Genomic DNA, 22,806 nt, shown 5'->3' with positions numbered 1-22,806 from the left:
CTGCAGTGAGCCTAGATCGCGCCAGTGCACTCCAGCCAACATGACAGAACAAGACACTGTCCAAAAAAAAAAAAAAAAGCAAAACAAAAAACAAAGACTTGCCAGGCAGAAGAGGGCAAGTGACTTTGAGGCTTTTGTGTTTTGAGTCATGTCACAGAGACAGGTGGGTCAATAGAACTGATTGTGGATAGTGAATGAAGCAAAATGTCCCAAAGTAATGGGACTAGCGGGGTGGGGACAACAAGAGCACATCTAGGGTATGTTAATGAGCAATAGATGTCAAACTGGGCAAAGAACGAGGACTCTGGCTTCCGAGAAGCTGAGGATCTAGGACTCCGTGCCAGGAGTTTGTACCCTCGGGATCTTGAGCAAGTCCCTCAGCCTCTTGCAGCCTCAGTTTCTCCTCTGTGGCTATGTGCAGTACCTGGCATATAAAGGGCACCCAACAACACTGTTTCCCTTTCTGCCACAGCGGAGTAGAGAAACAGGTGAAGAGGAAGGTTGCCAGGCGGAAGAGATGGGAAAATACATCGGGACAGCAGTGGGTGTGGCCAGAGAAGCCAGTGGCTACTTTCAATTGCCTGTGTCTAATCACAGGGGAAGAAACATGGCCCTCAGTAGCTACGTTTTTCATGTTTTTCCCTTTAGAAGAGAGGGAGACAGGGGGTCTCCCAGCCAGGAGCCCTAGAAGCAGCCAGGCTGTCGCGTGTTTTCGCCTGCAAGCGGGGTTCCAGCCAGCAGTCCTGGCCAGGCTGCCACAGCGAGCGGAAGGGAAGAGCACCACTCACCTGGGATTGCGATGTTTCTCACCCTCCCCAAGTGTGCATTGCCAACTAGGCAATTGCTAAACTAATTTACATCTTGTAGCTCTGGAGGCTCAAGGTGAGAAAGGGTAGCCAGCTGGTTGCAAACGGGAAATCCTGACTTCCACTGGAGACAGCCTGGATTGGCCTCAAGCTCCCTCTGTTCCCGTGTACTCGAGGCCAGACCAATTACTATTTGTACAAGGTCACACCCCGGGTCTTCTGATCCCAAACCATTTCTCCCAGGCACTTGCTCATCAGCCCCTAGAGTCACCCAGATAGTCTGGGTTCTGTCCTTGGTGACAGCCACTGAACTTCTAACATTGAGTGCTCTGTAGCATGCTGTAGGGTAGAGGAGTGATCCTGGTGTGCTGGTCCTTGACTGTGGCTGCACGATGCAGTCACCTGGGAACTTGTGGGAAACCCCAAAGTCCACACCCCACTCCCAAAGCATCTTTTTTCATTGTTCTGAGAGTGGGGTCCAGGCATGGGTCTTTGTTTTAAACTCACTTCTGGTTATGATTATAATGTGTAGTTCGGGCTGAGGGTCGCTGCTGTGAGTAGTAAGAAGGGTAAGGCCTTTGAAACCACGCAGCCTGGAGGTTAAAGTCTGAGCTATGCCCCTGTGTAACACCGGGCAGGCCACCTAACCTTGGTCTCTAGAGGACAGCCACTGTTTTTTGTTGACTGTTTTTGTGCTTTTGAGATAGAGTCTCACTCTGTTGCCCAGGCTGGAGTGCAGTGGCACAATCTCGGCTCACTGCAACCTCCACCTTCTGGTGATTCTCCTGCCTCAGCCTTGCGACTAGCTGGACTTACAGGCGCCTGCTTCCATGCCTGGCTAGTTTTTGTATTTTTAATAGAGACAGAGTTTTACCATGTTGGCCAGGCTGATCTCGAACTCGTGACCTCAAGTGATCAGCCCACCTCTGCCCCCCAAAGTGCTGGGATTGCCGGCATGAGCCACCATGCCTGGCCGGCAGCCACTCCTTTTAACCCTGTCCTGCCAACAGTATAAGCCTCTTGCAAGACCATAACATCCCCAGGCTTAGTCCTTGGGTCTCCAGAGCTGGGCCCATGATCCAGATCCGACCAATCAGTCTTCCAAACTCTCCGCTACTGAGAGATTGGGTCAGGGCTGGGCACGTGATCCAAGTTCTTTTTCTGGGACCACTGCGAAAGAAAGGCCACTTTTTATTGGGTGGGTGGGGTGAAGGGAAAGAAGCCAAGAGAGAAACCCACAGAGGCAAGTGGGGCCTGCGCTGTGGAGATCACGTGAGTCCTCAACACAGCTCTGCTGGAAACCAGCTCTACCTCTGGACTTTTCTGTTACATGAGCCAATAAACATGCTTTTTATTCGTAAGCCAAGTTTGAGTTGTGGTTTCTATCCCTTGCCACCAAAAGTCCTAATCCACTCTGTGAGTGTCAAGTGAGGTTTTGGTCAGATGCTATTATGTCGTGGTCTGGGTGGATGGGAGAGGTACTCCATATACATTGTCAGGATATAAATATGAGTAGCAGAGGCTAAGCACAAGATGAGGTGTTTTTTTTGTTTTTTTTTTGTTTTTTTTTTTTTTTTTTGAGACGGAGTCTCGCTCTGTCACCCAGGCTGGAGTGCAGTGGCGCAATCTTGGTTCACTGCAAGCTCCGCCTCCTGGGTTCACGCCATTCTCCTGCCTCAGCCTCCCTGAGTAGCTGGGACTACAGGCGCCCGCCGCCACGCCTGGCTAATTTTTTGTATTTTTAGTAGAGATGGGGTTTCACCGTGTTAGCCAGGATGGTCTCGATCTCCTGACCTTGTGATCTGCCTGCCTTGGCCTCCCAAAGTGTTGGGATTACAGGCGTGAGCCACCGCGCCCAGCAAAATGAGGTTTTTAAGGACCATCATGCCTGCTGCCAGCAACCTTCCATAACATTTAACTCCCCAGCCGAGTCTTGCTAACCAGATGTAAACACAGGGAACAGGACAGAATCAGGCCACATTTTTAGAACTGCTGACAGATGGCAGGGAAAATACTCAAGCAGATTGCAGCTTTAGGAGGCAGGAGGCAGCACACACAGGGATTGGTTTACTCTCCGCCTCTTTCCCAGGCACACACATTGCTTCTCACTTCTGGGTACCTGCCCTTCCCCATCTCTCCCCGCTTCCCACACATTAGCCACCCCCAAGTTCAAGGTGAGGGCACCTGCTTCTTTGAGCATGGAGAGTATTGTGCACCCTGTGAGGTTCCTTCCCCTATCTTATCCTTGTCAACTGCACATTTAATACATGAGAAAACAGGCTCAGAGCAGGCAGTTGACATGAACAAGGTCACGCGGCCAGCTGGAGGGTGAGCGGGAATTGGAAGCTGAGTATCCAGGCCCACAGCACAGCGCATCTTCTGTAGTCTGGACACACATCCAGGCCTCACTTCCTCAGCATGCAGAAGGACCACACCCCTCCGGCCCCCAGGTCCTTCTCCCTGTCCTAGGAGGCCACGTGCCTTCTCAGAACACTCAACAGGGCCCTCCATTTGCTGAGGGCCCATGATAGGCCAAGTCCTTACATACATTTCCTTTTCCTGTTTTAAAGAAGAGGACACTGAGGCTCAGAGACAGAAAAGCAACTTGCCCTGATGTCCAGCAATAAGTTGCAGAGCTGCAATTTGAACCCACCTGTCTGACACCAAAGCCCATGTGCTCCTGCCACAGCCATAGGAGCCGGCCCAGCCTGGGTGGGGAGGAAGGATGAACAAGGTGCCTTTTAGCAGCACACTTGGCAGAGGACTTGTCTCCCTCTCCTCCCCATGGGTTCGGTGGCCAGGGCCCCAAGGCCTTTCCTTGGGGTGCTTGGCCCAGCCAATAGCGAGGCAGGGCAGGGGAGAAGGGTTCCAACTCTCAGCTTGGACCTCAGCATATACAGGCAATCATAAAACACCTCCCAGCTCTTGACAGGATTCCAAAGCACTCTCTGGGTTTTATTCTCAGGGGAAGTACAGCTAATTTCAGGTTTGGACATTTAAATCCTGGATCAACAGAAAAGGTGTCCTATTTTCACCTTGAAGCCCTTAGAATCTTCACTGTAAGCTTCCCAAACTCAACAAATATGTTGAAGAAAGAAAGATCTAGAGTAGGTTTTATTTCTAAGCTAGGATGCCGAGCGTAGGTCTGACACCTGCCCTCCCCCGTCTCCTCACAGAGAGCTGGGTGGCAGCAGAATCAAGAAGCAAAGCAGGGGACAAGTGCTTTCCCACACCCACTGCCCTTTTCCCAGGAGCAGCGGTGGGTTCAGGGGTTGGGACAGGCGTGTGTGTGTCGGGAACACAGGCTGAGTATTAGTGTGGGTTTCCTGCCACTCCCTCCGCCAGCTCCTTCAGGGCAGGAATCTATCTCCTTGGCTGCCTTCTCCACTGGAGCTGTCCCTCCCTGCCCCAAACCTAATCTGTGCCCATGTGTGTCTGCCCATTATCTGGCCTCCTCTCTGCTTCAGCCATTCCCCTTCCCACCTGGACGACCACAGCCTCCTGGTGGTCTCCACTCTTGCCCAGTTTATCCCCTACTCAGGAGCTAGTGACCTTCCTCACAAGAATCAGCTCAAGTCAGTCCCCTGCATTTTTCTTCCTTTTCTTTGAGGGGGGTCAGAGCCTCACTGTCGCCCAGGTTGGAGTGCAATGAATCTCAGCTCAGCTCACTGCAACCTCCACCTCCTAGGTTCAAGCGATTCTCCTGCTTCAGCCTCCCGAGTAGCTGGGATTACAGGCATGCGCCACCACACCTGGCTAATTTTTGTATTTTTAATAGAGAGGGGATTTCGTCGTGTTGGCCAGCCTGGCCTTGAACTCCTGAGTTCAAGTGATCCACCCGCTCTGGCCTCCCAAAATGCTGGAATTATACAGGCGTGACACCGCGCCCGTCCCACTCCCCTGCTTAAAGGCTCCCCTGTGCCCCGCACCACGGCAACCTCGTGTGGGGCCCCAGCTCTTCTCATGCCCTACCCGTGCTCTGTGGCTTGGCGCTACTGAGAGGGAGGGAACTGGGCATCACAAGGAGAAGGCGAGTTTGCAGGAGGATGGATTTGTTTCCTGTGGCTGCTGTAACAAATGACCACACACCCGGAGGCTTACAACACAAACCCATGCTCTCACGGTTCTGGAGGCCAAAGTCCGAAATCAGTTTCACGGGACTGAATTCAGCATGTTGACAGTCACAGGCCCTCTGCACACTCTACGGCGGAATCCACTTCTTGCCTTTTCTGGCACCGGGTGGCTGCTGGCATTCCTTGACTGGCGGCCGCATCACTCCAGCCTTTGCCATCTTCACACGGCCTTCTTCTCTGTGTGAGTAACCTCCCCTTGCCCCTCTCCTAAAAGCACACTTGTGAGGGTATTTAGAGGCCACGGGGTAAGCCAGGATCATCTCTTCGTCTCAAGATCCTTCACTCAACCACACCTGCAAACATCTGATCCAACAAGGCAACATTCACAGGTTCTGGGGATTGGGACCTGATCTTCGGGGGCCACCATTCAGCTCACGGCACACACAGGGAAGTGGCCTGTGGCAGGCAGGCCCACACCAGAGAAAGCCCTGCTGCTGCTACTCACCCACTCAGAGCAGGGCGGGGTGTTAAGAGCGCAGTAACTGGGCAGCATGGGAAGTACATCTTAGCCACATTGGAAAGGACCACCAAGGGGGTTAAATATGCAAGGCAGACACCATGGAAGGCGACTCCAACAAAGCCCCTGGGCTCCACTTGCTACCACCCTCTATCTGTGGAAGTGACAAGGGCCCAGAAGTCTAGCTGCTTCCCTCCAGGGGAGGAGACAGTTTGATTAGCTCAAACGTCCCCTCTGGGGGTCCTTTCCCAGGAGGAATCTGACTGCCACTTGATATGGTTTGGCTGTGTCCCCACCCAAATTTCATCTTGTAGTTCTCATAATCCCCACATGTCATGGGAGGGACTTGGTGGGAGGTAACTGAAGCACGGGGGTGGTTACTTCCATGCTGTTCTTGTGATAGTGAGTTCTCACGAGATCTGACGGTTTTGTAAGGAGCTTTTCCCCTACTTCACTTTGCACTTCTCCTTGCTGCCACCATGCGAAGAAGGATGTGTTTGGTTCCCCTTCTGCCGTGATCGTAAGTTTCCCAAGGTCTCTCCAGCCCTGCGGAACTGTGAGTCAGTTACACCTCTTTCCTTTATAAATGACCCAGTCTCGGGTATGTCTTTATTAGCAGTGTGAGAACGGACTAATACACCACTATTAATCACTCATGGGACCTTTATCCTTCCAGTTCACAGGTGGCAGATGGATGGCACAGACGGAGCCAAAACAGAGGCTTTTCTGCCCTGAAGAGCCACTAGAATCTGTGGTCCTGGATGACTGACAGTGGCACTCGGTGTCAAGTAGGAGTCCAGGGTGGGCAGGCTGTCCTGCAAACACTGCCTTCCCCTGGGAAACGTGGCCATAGGAGGTTGTGGTGCCCACTCCAGCAAGAACATGCTGCTTGGCCATCCGTCGCTGGGCCTGCACTCTGGGAGCACTAATTTTGAGGGGATGGGCCTGGGGCTGTGGGATAAACGGTGTCCTAAGCGACCCCCTGAAACCTCTGAAATATGAGAACAGGAAAACAGCGGGCTAAGTGTTTCTTTTCTGCAGCCTCTGGGCCACAGTTACCAAGCTTTAGAGATGACAGCTGCAGCTGCCAGTGCCCTGGGGCTCTGAGCAGAACCTCCACTGCAGAAACTAAGCAAGATCAGAGGAGGAAAGAAAGGGGCTCACCTGCAAAGTCAAGTTTCAGGACTTTACTTTTTCTGAGTTAATCCAGGTGGATGAGACTTTTCCATATACAGGAATAGGCTTTGTATGGTTCCATTTTGGGTCAGTGGAAGAATTTTCACAACACAAATGGCATTATAAAGTTGTCTTCTCTGGCCGGGTACTGGGGACCACTGGTCAAAGATAAGGCAAGACATTGCGGGGGCTTCCTGGAGCTGCAGCAACCACAGCAGAGAACCTGCAATGAATTTTTTTCTGGGAGAACATAGTAGAGGAGTAAGACAACATTTATCCTAGCTTCAGATAGGATCCTCTTCCATCTAGGCAGATGGGATCCAAGAGACAGGAGGGATCCTGGAGAGAGGTGACAGAAGAGGGTGACACAGGCTTGGTGTATTGGATCAGCTGCAGCTGCTGCTCCCTGGAGCGGCAGGCAGCAGCCTGGTACCCCTGCAAACAGACGGTCCTTACCCAGCCACACTGAACTCAGGGAAGGGAAAGAGGGATGTGCCCACGTTACACACACACACACACACACAATCTTAACCCTTACCTTTGCCACAAAAAATGCTGCCACTTAATTACGCAGAACTCAATAGTGTTTTTTGGCTATTTTATTTTTAGTCCTTGGAAGCTTGTTTCAAGAAAAAGACACCATATCATAAACATCAGATATCAGTTCACTGACATGAAATTATTAACCATACAACTTTCAAATGGAATCTCAAGTACTTCCAGTAAACATTCAGTTAAGATTTTGACAAGTATTTTCATCCTGCAATCTGTCTCATACTATCAAAAAAAAGTCTGACTATAATGTAATAGAACTGAGGTTTTAAGTACCACACAAGTCCAGGAACACACAAATGAATGTCATTCCCTTTCACGCAGCCACCACTGAAAAGCACAGTTGCTTTTACCCTCAGACATCTTGTAAACTCCTATTTAGGGACACTCGCTCAAGAGGAACCAGCCGCGCAGGCCACTTGTAGTCAAAGGCAGCGCGGGTTGGTCCTGCTGTCGCTGAATTCTCAGGGCTCAGCCCCCAGAGCTTTTATAAAGGGATCTCAAAAGCCCAAACTCCCTTCCGTATTATTAAGGCTTGCCCCCATTGTGGGTCCAAAGAAGACACCCTCTACTAGATTTGAGTAGAGTTCCAACAGAATTCAACCAGGCGGTCTCCGTGTGCTGTTGCTTCCCTGCAGGAATGATCTGGACCTCCCAGCAGGACCGCACTGGAGAAACCTACCTGTGACGTGGGCGTGGAGTCTGCCTGCTCACAGATCCGGCTCCTCACTGTGCAGTCACACCGCCTACCACCCACCTGGTGTCGGGGTTGAACACACACTCTGGGCTAGTGGACGATCAGGTTCTAGAAAAAATGCCAACCCGGAATCTTGTGGCACCAGTTCAAGCTGGGATGGAACAGGAGCAGGAGATATGAAATACCTCAGGCTCAGTGTGGCAGAGAGGGAGCCAAGCCCATCCCGGCCCCAAGGCCACCGATGAAATACAGTTCTTTATCAAGTGCTCTAGGTCTCCTGACCTAAAGAACTAACCCCTGCCCGCAAACACATCCCTATCTGCAAAAGGAGTAACAAAAACTCAAATATCATTACGTTCCTAAAAAACGGAATGTTTTCAAGAAAAATAAAATAGAGGGGCCTTTTCGATTATAAAAGGCAGAACTTCCTTTGCTGGTTTTCTCCTTCCCAGTCACCTCCTGGGCGCAGCTCAGAGCAAGTTCACCCCATGCTTCAGCAACTTCTGCTTGGCTTTGCCAGAGAGGTTGAAGGCGCCATCCTGAGGGTTTGGGAAGCCAGAGCTCCGTGCTGCAGGTGCCAGCTGCTGGAAATACGTCTCCTGGATGGGGTTGCAACAGGCGTACACGGCCGTGGAGGCGTTTCTGTTGGAAGAAGAAAGAAGACTATGGTCCGATGCTGCTGGTGCTGATAGACCACACAGAGACCTCGGTGAGGTTCTTGTCACGGAGGACCCAGGACGCCCAATGTGGCATGTGCAGCTGTCATGGAACGGGATTCTATTTATTCAGCGGAGTTTCAGGCTTCAGTGCCAATACCATCTTTCCTTCCTTTCAGCTCACTAGATGCTGGAAGAGTCCGTGGTGGGACCATCCACGGTGGCAGCAGCCACAGAGACGGGAGTCATAAGTGCTGCATAAAGCAACTGTGGAGTGCCGGCTTGTTGATACACTGAGCTATGCAATGTGCTCTGCATACAGTCTCTGCTTTGCCCCTCACATAAGCTCTGCAGCGGTGGTTTAGTCCCATTTCACAGACAAGGACCCTGAGGCTCAAAGTGAGTAGCTGGGGCTGCCCTGCCTCTATGACAAGGCAATGGCAGTGTCTGAGAAAGGAGTCTAGTCTGCTCTCCACACTGGGGGCAGCTGGATAGACTGAGGGGGAGTGAAGGACAGGAGTGGGATGTGACATGAAGTGACAGGAAGCCTGTGGACACAGAGGGAGGGATGAGGGCACCACACAGAGGCAGAGCCACCTGGGAGGAGCCAACTTCAGGCCAAGGTAAACCCCCTGGTTTCTGGATCCTGCCTCTCCAACTATCCTATGAGCCTCAGTTTCCCCCAAATCTAGTGAAAAAGGGTGGAGTCAGGGACTACTAAGGCTCCCCTCACTCAATTCTCTCCTTCCTTGTAAGAAGGGAGAAAAATCCCACCCTATTCCAAGCTTCAGTGTCTCTAGTGGGTGCACCCACTGGCCCAGCAGGAAAATCTCTTCTCATAGCCCTGTGGGAGGGCTCCGAGGCCAGGTGGTAATGAGCATGGATATGGAGTCACACACTCAGGTGCTGATCCCAGCCCTGTTACTTCCTAGGGTGTGTCCTGGGCTACTAGTCAACATTTCTGAGTCCCAGCTTTTTCATCTGTACAGTGGATTTGTAACAGTATGTGCCCTCAGGGAAGTTGTGTGTGTATGTTTTTTTTTTTTTTTAAGAATGAGATTAAGTGAGTGCTTAACACATGGTGAGTGGTTAAGAAATGGTAGCTGTTGTTTCTATTACTATTATTAAAATAATCTCTCAACAAATGCCTTGGGCTACATATCTCAACACTAAACCCCTCTCAGCTCCAAGAAAGGTGACATACTGCAGAGCCACAAGGTGGTTGGTGTAGCAGATGCTGACATTTTGTTTCCACCTCCCACAAAACAGACACACACCCCCCAACACAGCCAGTTCCCAAACCAGTGACTGTAGATGCAAGTCACCTCTGGGTGACCAGCCTGGGGCAGCTGTGAATTAAAGCCAGAGAAGACACATTTCTGACAGAAAGATCTATTGAGATATTGGCTGGAAACAGTGTGAGGCAGCAGAACACCTGCCACTCAAGTGTGGCGGGTGACAGGGCATCGGAACCATCCTAATCACCCACCCGGCTCCCTGTCAGTCCACCGTGACCCATGCCCCTCGCACTGGACCACACTGCCGTGACACTGAAACCTGTGTGGAAAGGTCATACCTGTGCTTGAACAGTTGGAGAACATGCTTCAAATCCTGGCCCTGCCACTTAAGAAGAATACAACCCTGAGCAAGCTGCTTATCCTATTTGTGCTTCAATTTTCTCATCTGTAAAATGAGAATTTAAAAAATGCCCTTGAAGCTGGGCGCAGTGGCTCACACCTGTAATCCCAGCACTTTGGAAGGGCGAGGTGGGCGGATCATGAGGTCAAAAGATCAAGACTATCCTGGCCAACATGGTGAAACCCTATCCCTACTAAAAATACAAAAATTAGCTGGGCATGGTGACGGGCGCCTGTAGTCCCAGCTACTTAGGAGGCTGAGGCAGGAGACTCGTCTCAAACCGGGAGGCAGAGGTTGCAATGAGCCGAGATTGAGCCACTGCACTCCAGCCTGGCGACAGAGTGAGACTGTCTCAAAATAAATAAATAAAAAATAATGCCCTTGACCATATGGTTCCAAGGGCTACGTGGACTAATATACACATTGCCAGCACTGCCCTTGACCTGCTACCTTGCTTTATTTTCTGTTACCAGTTGTCAACCAAATTCTCAGGTCCCAGCCTCCCAGGGATTTTATAAAGTGATCTCTAAAGCCCAAACTCCCTTTCCAGTTTCATAAGAGAAGCATGTAGAAAGAAAAAAACAAATTCGGTTGGTTAAATACTGTAAATTACAATAATCATCAATAGATCTATATTTCTCCTGGCATGGAGATGTTCAAGCTATGCCATAATGTGAAAAAAGACAACTGTAAAATTGTACATTAGTAGGATCCTATTTTCTAGAAAACTTAAAATAATTAAAAATACAATTAATCTATATGTACAAAAAATAAAAACCAAAAACCAATAAAACCTCGAGCAATACATGCCAAACTGTAAAATGTGGTTATTTCTTGGTGTGTGATGGGGTGAGGGGAGAGGAAAATGTTTTACGTGATAGATTTCCAAGCATTCTGCATGACTGTATCATCAGCATGTATTACTTTTTTTTTTTTTTTTTGAGATGCAGTCTCACTCTGTCACCCAGGCTGGAGTGCAATGGTATTATCTTGGCTCACTGTAACCTCTGCCCCCTGGGTTCAAGTGATTCTCCCGCCTCAGCTTCCTGAGTAGCTGGGATTACAGGCACCCACCACCCTGCCCAGCTAATTTTTTGTATTTTTAGTAGAGACAGGGTTTCACCAGATTGACCAGGTTGGTCTTGAACCCTGACCTCAAGTGATCCGCCTGCCTCCCAAAGTGCTGAGATTACAGGTGTGAGCCACTGTGCCCAGCCATATGACTTTTTAATTAGAAAGACGACAATATTTCAACATTGTTTCTGGCAAGGAGATGGAGCCGCCATCCCTAGTAATGGATGTAGCTCCATGATGGCGAGGACCTCAGGTTCCTTCACTGCTGGACCCCAAGCGTCTAAAGTAGGAAGGGAAGCAGAAAGTCCATGGCACGTGACCGCACAACAGTGGATAATGGCGGCAATAGGAACAAAGGAAGGCTTTAAGGAGAGTAACTAGAAAGTTCTTCATCTACTTAGGAATAAGGCGCTGCCTGGGCCCCACAGGTGGTTCCCGTGAGCAGGACCGTGGAGAGTAGTAGGGGATCGACTCAGGGAGGCTCACCTGACGGTCATTTCATAAAGCGCGGGCAGCTGGGCAAACTCACTATGCATCAGGCTGACGGCCTGGAGGAAGCGGCGATCCTGCGGGGTGGTCACCTGCGGCAGGTTTGCTTCCAGAAGAGGACACAGAGTTGTGAAGAGCAGACAGTTACCCTCCGCCCTCCCACCCCCTGAAGCCTGGTACTGAACACGGGGACTGAGCACGGCTCAAGGCTATGAGTGTGGCTGCCCGGGGCAGAGACAAAGGCCTGGGGCGCTGGGCTTCTGCTGCTGCCGCCATGCTATGCAGCACCTGGTTTCTGCGTGTGGATCTCAACATTCTGAGACAAACCTATCACAGTTATGTGAACATGAACTTCTCTCAAAACACTGGGAAACACCAGAAACAGACACATGAGCAGACAAGCGTCTGCCCAGTGAACGCCACACTCAGTGGGAGTGGGCTCCCGGTGAGAGAGAGCCCTGAATGCAGGTCCGACAACTCTGTGCACAGCCGTGTCATCACGATGCTGGGGCTCGAGTTCTCACCTCCACCCGTCTCTAGAATCTGGCATCCCCATCGCCCTGGGCCCCTTGCCTGGTTCTTACCCATCAGCAAGCTCTGAATGCGGTCGTAATGTGTGAAGTTGTAGGTGCTGCTCGTGGAGGCTGTCTCACCCCTGGGCAGCGTCTCTTTTAGGTGGACTTCCAGCCCATTCAGTGACGCCAGGCTGCTGTGGTACTGCAAATGGGGAGAGGGTCATGGGCTTGTAGGGCTGACCTCAGCAAGCCTTCTGAGGGCTAGTTAACCACAGACTTAGTTAAAAAATAATCCTCCAGCCAGGTATGGTGGCTCACACCTGTAATCCCAGTGCTTTGCGAGACCAAAGCGGGAGGATCACTTGAGCCAGGAGTTCAAGGCTGCAGTGAGCCGAGACCGTACCACTGCACTCCAGCCTGGGTGACAGAGTGAGACTCTGTCTCAAAAAACAAAACAAACAAAAAAAATAAATCATTCATGGAGTATCTTACTGCTTACTTGATCCAGCAAAATGGACTCTCACCAACATTTTTCTTTCACCCTTATGTTCTAATGTTTTTTTAATTAATGATTATATTGTAGGAGACAGAAAAGAGATGAGTAAAAAATAAACTAATAAGAAAAATTACTCATCTTTTCACCATCCAGTAATAGCTACTGTTCCCACTGTGGTGTATCTTATTTTAACCATGGCTTTCCTCCCCAGGCTGCATGATTTCACATTACAAATAGCCTGGGACCATCCAGTGTTTCTCACTGGCCCCAGGTAGAGAAGTCCCTCACCGGATGTAACAAGGTAACTTCTCTCTGCAACATCTAGCACTGATAGCCTAGTCCTGGCTTTCTTAGAAGGACTAAGTGTCAGTCAAACAGCTTTCTGCACTTGATGGTTCAGAGGAGGTACACAGTTGAGGATGACTGTCAAGGAGGTGGGTTCAAGTACCTGTATTTTTACAAACCTCCAAGGAGATGAAGTTTAAGTACAATTGAAAACACTGGACTATATTGTTTTGTGTAACTCTTTTTCTGTAAAGTAAAAACGAGATCAAATCATAAATAATGACTGATAGTTTTTTAACCTAACAACAAAGCACGAACTGCTTTTCTCATCTTTAAATATTCTATCCTATAATTCTTCAATGGCTGTGCGGCGTTCTTCAAGCTCCACTGAGGGCTTGACTTAGTACGCCAGGCCCATCGTAATGGGCTTGGTCTGAAACGGGGTTTCCTGGGCCTGCTTCAGCCACAAGAAAGAAAGCGACTGTCCCCCAGCATTTGCAGTTCCCAGGTAAAAAACATCCCAAGTTCAGCCTCTTTTTAGTCAAATGACCAGGAGCAAGTTACCAAATTTTCTGTGCCTCATTTTTCTATTCATCTGCAAAATGGGAACAGTACAGGACTGCCAAGTGACTTAAATGAAATGACACATCCAAAAGTCCTTCATAAACTCTAAAGTGCTATCCTGAGGCAGGGCCTTTTTACAGAGTCCAGGAAATGAAAATAATCATACAAAAGAAATGGTATCTCTTTAGAGATCACAGATAATTTGTGGACTATTTCTCAACAGCTATGTAAGAAAAAAAGTGCACATAAAAAGTATAGAGATGCAAACAGAATGCTTCTGAAGAAAATGTCATGAAGCTTACATGTTATTTTGGGGTGTTAAATCAGTTTTCCTGTACGAATGTCTCAGAAATGATATTTCAAGTCCATAGGTGTGACATATAAAGTTATTTTCTACTATGCGCTCAGTTTTGTATCCTCAGTGCTTAGTAGACTGCCTGCCTCCTAGTAGGTGCTCAGTAAATGAATCCACTAAATGAATGACTAAATGAACACATATAATGCCAAGCACTGCCAACTTATGAGCTATTTGGTTTAAATCAAGGGTGCAGAGTTATGTAAAAAGATAGGTACTCAGGAAAGACAAGCATAGTATCTCATGTTCAGATCACTGAGACAGCCTGACCAACACTGAGTTTAACACAGAGCCTCTTATTTGAACAGATGTGTGTGTGTGTGCATGCACCGACACGCGCATGGGCACGCACAAGCATTCACCATGAAGTCAAACCACAGCCTCACTGAAAGTTTTTGGACCTCGAGAACCTGCTAACAGTCATCCCTTCCATGCTGAGCTGGTGTCCAGAGGAAGAAACAACAGGAACAGAGAGTGAGCCGTGCCGAAAACTGTTTCCCCACAGGCACTGAGCTCTGCTTCCAGAATCTTCTGCCTAACTTGCACTCAAGATAGGATCACTTAACAAGAAACACACAGTTAATCACAAGATGCTATGTCAGATGACATGTGAATAATTTTTTACTGATAGCCAAGTGCCTTCACATAATACCAGGGGTCGGCAAACTCCCCCCTATAAACTAAATCCAATCTGTTGCCTGTTTTTGTACAGCCTGAGACTTAATGGTTTTTATATTTTTTACATGGTTGGAGAAAAAAGTCAAAAGAATAATATTGTAACATGCACAAATTATATGAGGTTCCAATGCCATGTCCATAAATAATTACCAGAATACAGCCATACCATTTATATACTGTCTATGGCTGTTTTTGTACTACAACAGCAGAGCTGAAAAGCTGTGCAAAGCTGAAAATATTTGCTTTCTGGTCCTTTACATAAAACGTTTGCCAGCCCCCGATATATACTGCTACATAATGTGATCCTCACAACGGCCCTAGGCGAAGCAGAGCTGAGGCTAATTCCTGGGTCCTCTAACTTCTACTGCACACGAAAGCAAGTGGCACAAATGTCAGCGTGTGACACAGCGTGCAGGAGTAATATGTGGCACACACGTTCCCTTAGAGGTACCGGTTTCCTACTTGGGGGAAGGTGTTTTCTCATAAAATGTTTTATGGCAACACTCTCACACTAACTTCAAGCCTCATCTACTGTACATAGAAGCTCAATGTCCTACTGTAGTAATAAATAATTAATCTGATCACTGTTTGAAGGTCAATGAGATTATCTTGGGTTTTGAGTAATGAACTATCATCGGCTCTATGCTGCCCCCTGGTGTGAGCCTATTTCGCTCCCTCTGAGGGAATTCCAGCCCCAATGCCAACTCTCCTGGCTGCTCCACCCACAGCTCCTTCCACCATCCCAAGCCCTATTGCCCCTCACCCCACCCCTACTTCCTGTGGAAGTTGATCCAGCCAAAGACAAGACAGCCAAATGACACGAGGGCAGCTAGGGAGTATGTAACATCATTAAGGAGCCCTTGCAAAAGGGGTGTGCTCAACATAACTGGGGGTATTTGGTTTTTCTAGACAGTAGCAGAGGGGCTACAGGGAAATCAGGTAAAGTATTTTCAAGGCTCGTCTGGAAAGGCAATCAAACACCTCTCTTGATTATAAAACAGAAATCCTCTGGGTCTGATTAACAAACCCACTCTCAAACCAGTGGGCTGATCAAAGTTAGTCACTCCATACTAGAAAAGATTAGCTTTTCAGGGCTGGGCGCAATCATGCCTATAATCCCAGCACTTTGGGAGGCTGAGGCGGGCAAATTACCTGAGGTCAGGAGTTTGAGACCAGCCTGACCAACCTGGAGAAACCCCGTCTCTACTAAAAATACTAAATTAGCTGGGCCTGGTGGCACATGCCTGTAATCCCAGCTACTCAGGAGGCTGAGGTAGAAGAATCACTTGAACCCGGGAGGTGGAGGTTGCAGTGAGCTGAGATCATGCCACTGCACTCCAGCCTGGGCAACAAGAGCGAAACTCTATCTCAAAAAAAAAAAAGAAAAGAAAAGATTAGCTTTTCTTCTTCCATAAAACTGCAGTCTATTTCCTGGGGCCTAGCCAGCACCAAACCCTGCTTTCCACGGAAGCCCATGGAGGCTGATGTCATAACAGCATGGATAGACTTTGACAAACCAGGAGATAATGCCACAGAGCACGAGCCACAGAAGGCAGGACACTGACCCTCTTTCTTCAGCTTCCCAGCTATCACAGCAAGGGCAGAGCAGTGGGGGGACAGAGAGGCTGGGGCAGGGAACCAGAAACCAGCAAGAACTCTGGACCTGCCACTTGCATGAGGTCTTTACATCTCAATGAGGCTGTTTTCTTACTGGCAAAGGGGAGTTACAATGCCTACCTCCCAGAACTGTTCTAAGGCTTGGCTAAAATAAGAGATGCAAAGTATTTCGCATATAGTTGGTGCAGAATACATCTCCTCAAAGAGCAGCCTGTGCTATTTTTTCCTTTCTGTGGGGAAGGTAAAAAGAAAGGTATTATATCCACTTTATTGCATTCAAACACTGGGCCCTTCAAAATGACATTTCTAAGGCTCAACACTGTGCAGAATAGAGCATGAAAACCAAGGCATCGGCAGGGAGATGAGGCGTGTAACACTGCAGCCAGAACTCCCTGCACTGTTATAAGAAGGAGGTGGATAGTCACTCACAGCTATGGTGAATGGGGATACAGGAAGCAAATGAGCTGTAACTCAGTGATCCAGTGTCTGTGGAAAGGGGATAGAGAAGCCTGACAGCTCCAGAGAGCACTCTCTTGCTAGGAGTTCTGTGCAAGGAAGCTGCTGTGCAGTCTTATCTCTTCTTCTGTGTTCCAAGGTGACTAGCTTATTTATGGAGGGTCACAAGCCCTGCATGCTACTAAGATGAGCTTAGAATAATATACGTTTTAAGAATAAAAACAAGGAAAGCCCCAAGACACCATTTGCCCTCCAGCAATTTCAACCTGCTGTTCTTGTTGCTACCACTTTCCTTGCCTACTAAAGCAAGGCTGTTACTATAGCAACCGAATCTCCAGCGTGGGCCCCGGGGAAGGTCAGTTTACCACTCTAAGCCTCTAAGCGAGGAAGGGGCTGGAATAGTTTAAGAGCCCTCCAGAGCCAGTTAGGATTTCAGATGTCCCAGCCTTCTAGGAGGGAGTTTCAGATCAGGTACGATGCTGGGGCTATGGAGGGAAACACAGGGTTTCCAGGGAACTTCCAACCCAGGCTGTGACATACTGCAGAGGAGTTTCCAGCAGACATGGAACCTAGAGCTGTCCATGCTAGGAAATGAAGCCATGAGTAGGGGTGGCACACCAGTGACTGTGCATGTGTGCGTGCAGCCTCTGCCTGCATTATCTCACTGCATCTGGAACAGGAGGATCTACCACCACCCCTGTATGACTGAGGAGTTAGCCGAGGCTCAGGGGGACAAAGGTCTGTGGGCGAGTTCACACAGCTAGAGGACAAGAGCCAGGATTCCATCTCAGGCCTTCCCTTCCTCCAAGGCCTGCACTCTGCAAAACTAGAAGCAGTGCAAGAAGAGAACCAATACCTGTTGGATGCCAATATGCCACCAGTGCTATGTGCTTGACTCACTCTTACCCCCAACAAAAACCCACAGAGGCAGGTGCTACCTCCATTTTCTAAACAAGAACGTTTTGCCCAGGGTCACACAACTGAGGGCTGAGCCTTTATCCCTTCCCTGGGTGTTGGCACAGTGCTGTGAGGGAAGCACAGGAGATCAGCAGAGGCCGCAGAGGGGCAGGGGAAAGTCTGAGGACACTCACCACTTCCTCTACGGCTGCGCTGTCTCCCAGCAGCGGCTCCTCGGCCAGCAGGGACAGCACCAGCCCTTTGACGCAGTGAGTGTAGAGGTTCATCCTCACGAGCTCCACGCAGGACTCTGCTGGTGTCAGCCTGGAGTTGATTCCATCTGCAGAGGGGCCAGCACCCTGACGGTTTGCTGAGCCTGAACTGCATTCCAGACCGGGGGCTGCGTGGCTTTCACAGAACCCATCAACATCTTGATCCAGGCCTTGTTCTCCTGTGGAAAGCTTGTTTCCTCTCTGCCCCGGATCTAAGCGAGGCAGTGACAAGCGCCTGCGGGTCCTTCTGGGGAGAGCGTCTGCTCTGGGAATGGGGACTTGGCTGCTATAGCCAGGACGGTCTTCGAGCTGCTCTTGGGCTCCAGGCTGGGTGAGCATCTCAGGAGCGGAGGGAGAGTGCAGGCTGCTGATGGCTATGTCCTCAGGAGGCGTGGGATTCAGGCTGCTGGAGGCGCTGAGAGATGCCTTGCAGTTAGGAGCCCTGCCATCTGGGACAGGCACATGTAGGAAGGCAAAATGACCTGAGGACGTGTCTACTTCCTGAGCCTCTAGAATGTGTATTTCAGACAAGTCAAGTTCCTCTTGGAGAAAGACTAGTTCCTTCCCCAGGGAGCAGCTAAGGCCAAGAACCTCGTCCCTAGCAGTGCTGTGCAGTCCTGTGGGCCTGATGCTCTCCAGATCATGGCCAGACAAGCATCCGTTCTCCTTCCTGCCATCTGGACAAGCTTCGTCAGGGGATGCGGGCTCTTGGGTGGTCGAGGCCATGGATTCCACATGGCCGGTGGCGTTTTCTTTCAGGGCAGATGTACTCCCACCCTTTGGATGGTGCTGGGCTGAACCATCCTGGAATCCTGCTGGAGATGCTGGAGACCTGGCAAATGAGAGATGTGAGGAAGGGGCACGTCGACAGACTGAAGAGCAAGTGCCCTTCCATAGTGAGGACTAAAGCACAGGCATCAAGGACAAGGTAGTGCCTGAGGCCACAGAGCCTAAGAGGCCACTGGAGTTAAATCACAGGAGTAAAAATACAGAAACATCTGGTCCTCCGGGCTTCACGCAGTGACACCAGGCTCACCTACTGAAAATGGCAGAGCCCACTGAATAAGACTGACCCACATTTGGAAGGTCTCCTATGCATCAGGCCCTATACTAGGTGCTGTACATATACTATTTTCTTTTTTTTTTTTTTTTTTTTTTTTTTTTTTTGAGACGGAGTCTGGCTCTGTCGCCCAGGCTGGAGTGCAGTGGCCAGATCTCAGCTCACTGTAAGCTCCGCCTCCTGGGTTCATGCCATTCTCCTGCCCCAGCCTCCGGAGTAGCTGGGACTACAGGCACCCGCCACCACGCCCGGCTAGTTTTTTGTATTTTTTAGTAGAGACGGGGTTTCACCGTGTTAGCCAGGATGGTCTCGATCTCCTGACCTAGTGATCTGCCCGTCTCGGCCTCCCAAAGGGCTGGGATTACAGGCTTGAGCCACCGCGCCCAGCCGTGTACATATACTATTTTCAACTGTCACGATGAACTCACGAAAGGGATACTATTGTGTCTACCTTTCAGATGAAAAAACTGAGGCTCAGGCAGGGAATGGACTTGCCCAAGGTCCCATAGCTGGTAAGTAAGAGATCTGGGATGTGAAAGCCACTATCATCTCACTATGCCACTCTGTTTCTTAACGAACTCAAGATCCAGATGCTCCCTTACAAGACAGGGCGTGGGGGAGATGGAATTAAGGAAGCGTGGGATGTATCAGAGGTTTGTTTTTTAACAAATCATGCAATGGGGTCCCTCAGGTGTGGTGTAAGGATAACCCTCTGTGCACTCTCTTACCTTGTCATCTGTTCCACCGGGAACTCATGGAGACTAACGGCTTCCTCTTTGGTCACAAAAACAGGGATAATCTGGACATTCGGGGGCAATGATGCTCCTGGAATTGCAAAGCAACGTGAACAGGGCTTTCCCCCGAGGCGAGAGGGCAGAGGGGCAATGATTGCACTGGCGTGATGCATCTAACGCACACACCAGCTCCGAGATGCCTCCGACCCACGCACCGGCTCCGAGATGCCTCCGACCCACGCACCGGCTCCGAGATGCCTCCGACCCACGCACCGGCTCCGAGATGCCTCCGACCCACGCACCGGCTCCGAGATGCATCCGACCCACGCACCGCCTCGAGATGCACCCGACCCACACACTGGCTCTGAGATGCATCCAACCCACACACCAGTTCTGAAAGGGGTGCTGTGAAGGCATTCCACAGCCCAGGACACAGGTTGCCAAACTGTAGCTCAAATTCCTGGGCCCAATAAGTAAAGAGTCCCTGCAGGCAACATGACTCCCAGCTTTGGAGAAGGAAGATGTTCAGGAGAGAAAGGTTGAAAAGCACTTTTAAAGAAGATATAAGCTAAGAAAGGGATCTGCTCCAACTTAGGCTTCAGAATAAATTGAAGTAACTCTCCTGAGGATGCCTCCACATCCTGCAAAAGGTCTTTCTGTCAGTCGCTGTTTATCTTTACCCTCTCCCAACCACAATCCCCTGGCACTTGACCGAGCAGTCTCACAATATGAAGTTAAGGAGGGTCTGAAAGCAGGAATTTGACAGGCATGCCTAAAATCATAGCTTTACTGTTAGGGTTCTGGTTCTGGCGGGTAACTCGATTCTTGAAGCTCTGTTACGTCCATTTTCCTAATCTTATGAGCAGAGGAAACAAACATGCGGATGGCTCGGCCCATCACATAACTTGTAAGGGACAGGTAGTATAAAAGACCGCTGTTCTCAAGAGGCAACCATGTGCCTCACTACTTACCATGTTCCTGCGGGGCATCCCCTCCCATACGGAGTCTCTGAAAACAAACACACACAGAAGTTGGCGCTGGGCACCACATTCTCCTCTTGACCTAACCATCAGGAATTTGCTGTGCCATCTGTTCATAAAACTTAGCCAGGCCCAGAAAGCTTGTCCCAACCACATGCTAAGAGCCAAGCAGATGGAACAGAAGCTCCCCCAAGCTGCTGGCTCCCACTATGGCTGGGATGAAGCAAGAACCTAGGCCCGCACAGGCTTCAAGGCAGCAGCTCCACCCAAACTCACGTCACACTCTATGTTCTGATTTTCTCAGACTCTCCCTTCTGGGAATAAAATTGAAGATTCGTGTTCTCTTTCACACCTCTGGGGAACTCATTCTAGAATACAGTCACATCTGCCACAGCCCCAATGTAGAATTCACATAAATTCCATTATAATAAAAACGTCAAAGTACTGTGACTCTCACTATAAAGATGTGACCTAAACAAAATGCTATACCAGATCTCTCGTTTGTTCTGGTTCACAATCGAGGCCTGAAACCTGATGATTTTTCTCAAAAATGAAAACATCTCTCATCTCAATCTGAGGGTTCCAAAAGAACCCACCAAAACCAAACCAAACCAAACAAGAACTGCTCTGCTAGCCAAAATGACTTTCAATCTTAGAATTATATGGTGTTCTTTTTCTCGTGATTTTTTAAAAAATCATGCTTTAGATTACTAAGCCTAACCTCAGTTTACTCTAGACAAAGCGTTGAAACAAAAAAAAAATCACATACCCCCAAGCTAGTACGATTAATATTGGGTATTTTTTCCTTAAGCCTATGCATTTTTTATACTTTTGAGACCACAATATATAAAATACCATATTTCTGCTTAAAACAGTAACATGCAATTCCTGCCATTAAAACATCTTTGGCCATTTTAAGCAGCTGATTAAAATTTTATGAAGGTTTAAGTGATATGAGTAAATTAATCATTTACCTACCTTACACCAGTAATTAGTAAACTTTCTGTGTAAAAGACAACACAGTAAATATTTTTGGCTTTGCAGGGCATATGGGCTCTGTCCCACCTACTCAGCGCTGCTATTATAGCTCAAAAGCAGCCAAAATAAAACTTCAACTGTAGGCAGGTGGCCCACAGGCCATAGTTTGCCAACTCCTACCTTAAGCATTCAAGTTTTGTCTGATTTTTCACTTTCATAAAGCTTGTTGTGATCAAGTTTTTAGTATAAATGTTTTTCAGCAATTACATTATTTCCTTGATATATTCCTAGAAGTCAAATTATTAGGAAAAAATAAAAGGCATCCTTAACGTTCTCATTATCAAAGTGTTTCCCAGAAAGGCTGCTCAAATTGACACCTACAGCAACAGTGGATAAGGAGGCTGACTAGAGCCCCACCAGCATTTCACAGGCCTGCTCATCTAATAAGTGTAAAAAGAGAGCCTCACGATACACTGGAAACCACAGCTTCATACACAAAAGAAAAAAAGGACTGGAAGGAAATATGCCAGACGCTGGCAGTGGTTATCCCCGTACAGTTCAATGATGGGCAATTTTATTCTCAATGAGCATGCATGACTTTTTTTTTCAATATAAAAACAATTAAATAAATATAAAATGGAAGTATTTTAGAAGAGTTTGTTTTCCTTATTTTTTTTATTTTTATTTTTTGAGAGAGTCTCACTCTTGCTACCCAGGCTGGAGTGCAGTGGTAAGATCTTGGCTTACCTCAACCTCCGCCTGCCGGGTTCAAGCCATTCTCCTGCCTCAGCCTCCCGAGTAGCTGGGATTACAGGTGTGCACCACCACACCCAGCTAATTTTTGTATTTTAAATAGAGATGAGGTTTTATCATGTTGGCCAGGCTGGTCTTGAACTCCTGACCTCAAGTGATCTTCCCGCCTCAGCCACCCAAAGTGCTGGGATTATAGGCGTGAGCCACTGTGCCCGGCCCCCTAACTCTTTCTAAAGACACACCCTTTACAGTCTGTCTCTGAAAAGTCTTAACATCTCCCTGACATAAAGAGATATCAAATTCTTATGGAAAGTTGAATTCTCACAGATTTACTTGGTTTGAAGGAAAAAAAACTACCCAAGCCTAGCTTGTGGAAGAAAACATTTTCTTTCAGCCTCGCCAATGGCTTCATTATTGAGGAGGACTCGGGGTCCTGACAAGCCCGAGAGAAACAACTGCTCTGCGGCCTCTGCTCCTGATCCCTCCAG

At 48.9% G+C, this 22,806-nt stretch overlaps 1 protein-coding gene across 3 annotated transcripts in view; it reads right to left on the bottom strand.

Annotated features, from left to right (window-relative positions):
- Window positions 1-7,134: 7,134 nt before the first annotated feature.
- Window positions 7,135-22,806, bottom strand: part of HPS4 (HPS4 biogenesis of lysosomal organelles complex 3 subunit 2) — a 29,613-nt gene continuing 13,941 nt past the window's right edge. Inside the window, exons 8-13 of one of the 3 annotated variants that reach the window (XM_050745909.1) lie at window positions 20,579-20,615; window positions 19,602-19,698; window positions 17,736-18,645; window positions 12,263-12,395; window positions 11,676-11,784; window positions 7,135-8,463 (exon numbers count right to left, since the gene is read on the bottom strand). In XM_050745909.1, coding sequence (XP_050601866.1) covers window positions 8,292-8,463; window positions 11,676-11,784; window positions 12,263-12,395; window positions 17,736-18,645; window positions 19,602-19,698; window positions 20,579-20,615 — 1,458 coding nt within the window. In that variant the 3' untranslated portion in view covers window positions 7,135-8,291. The other 2 variants (XM_050745911.1, XM_050745910.1) reach the window with 2 other exon arrangements.

Source organism: Macaca thibetana, chromosome 10, assembly GCF_024542745.1.
Source record: "Macaca thibetana thibetana isolate TM-01 chromosome 10, ASM2454274v1, whole genome shotgun sequence".
NCBI lineage: Eukaryota > Metazoa > Chordata > Mammalia > Primates > Cercopithecidae > Macaca > Macaca thibetana.
This window is presented reverse-complemented; position numbering and strand designations above follow the sequence as displayed.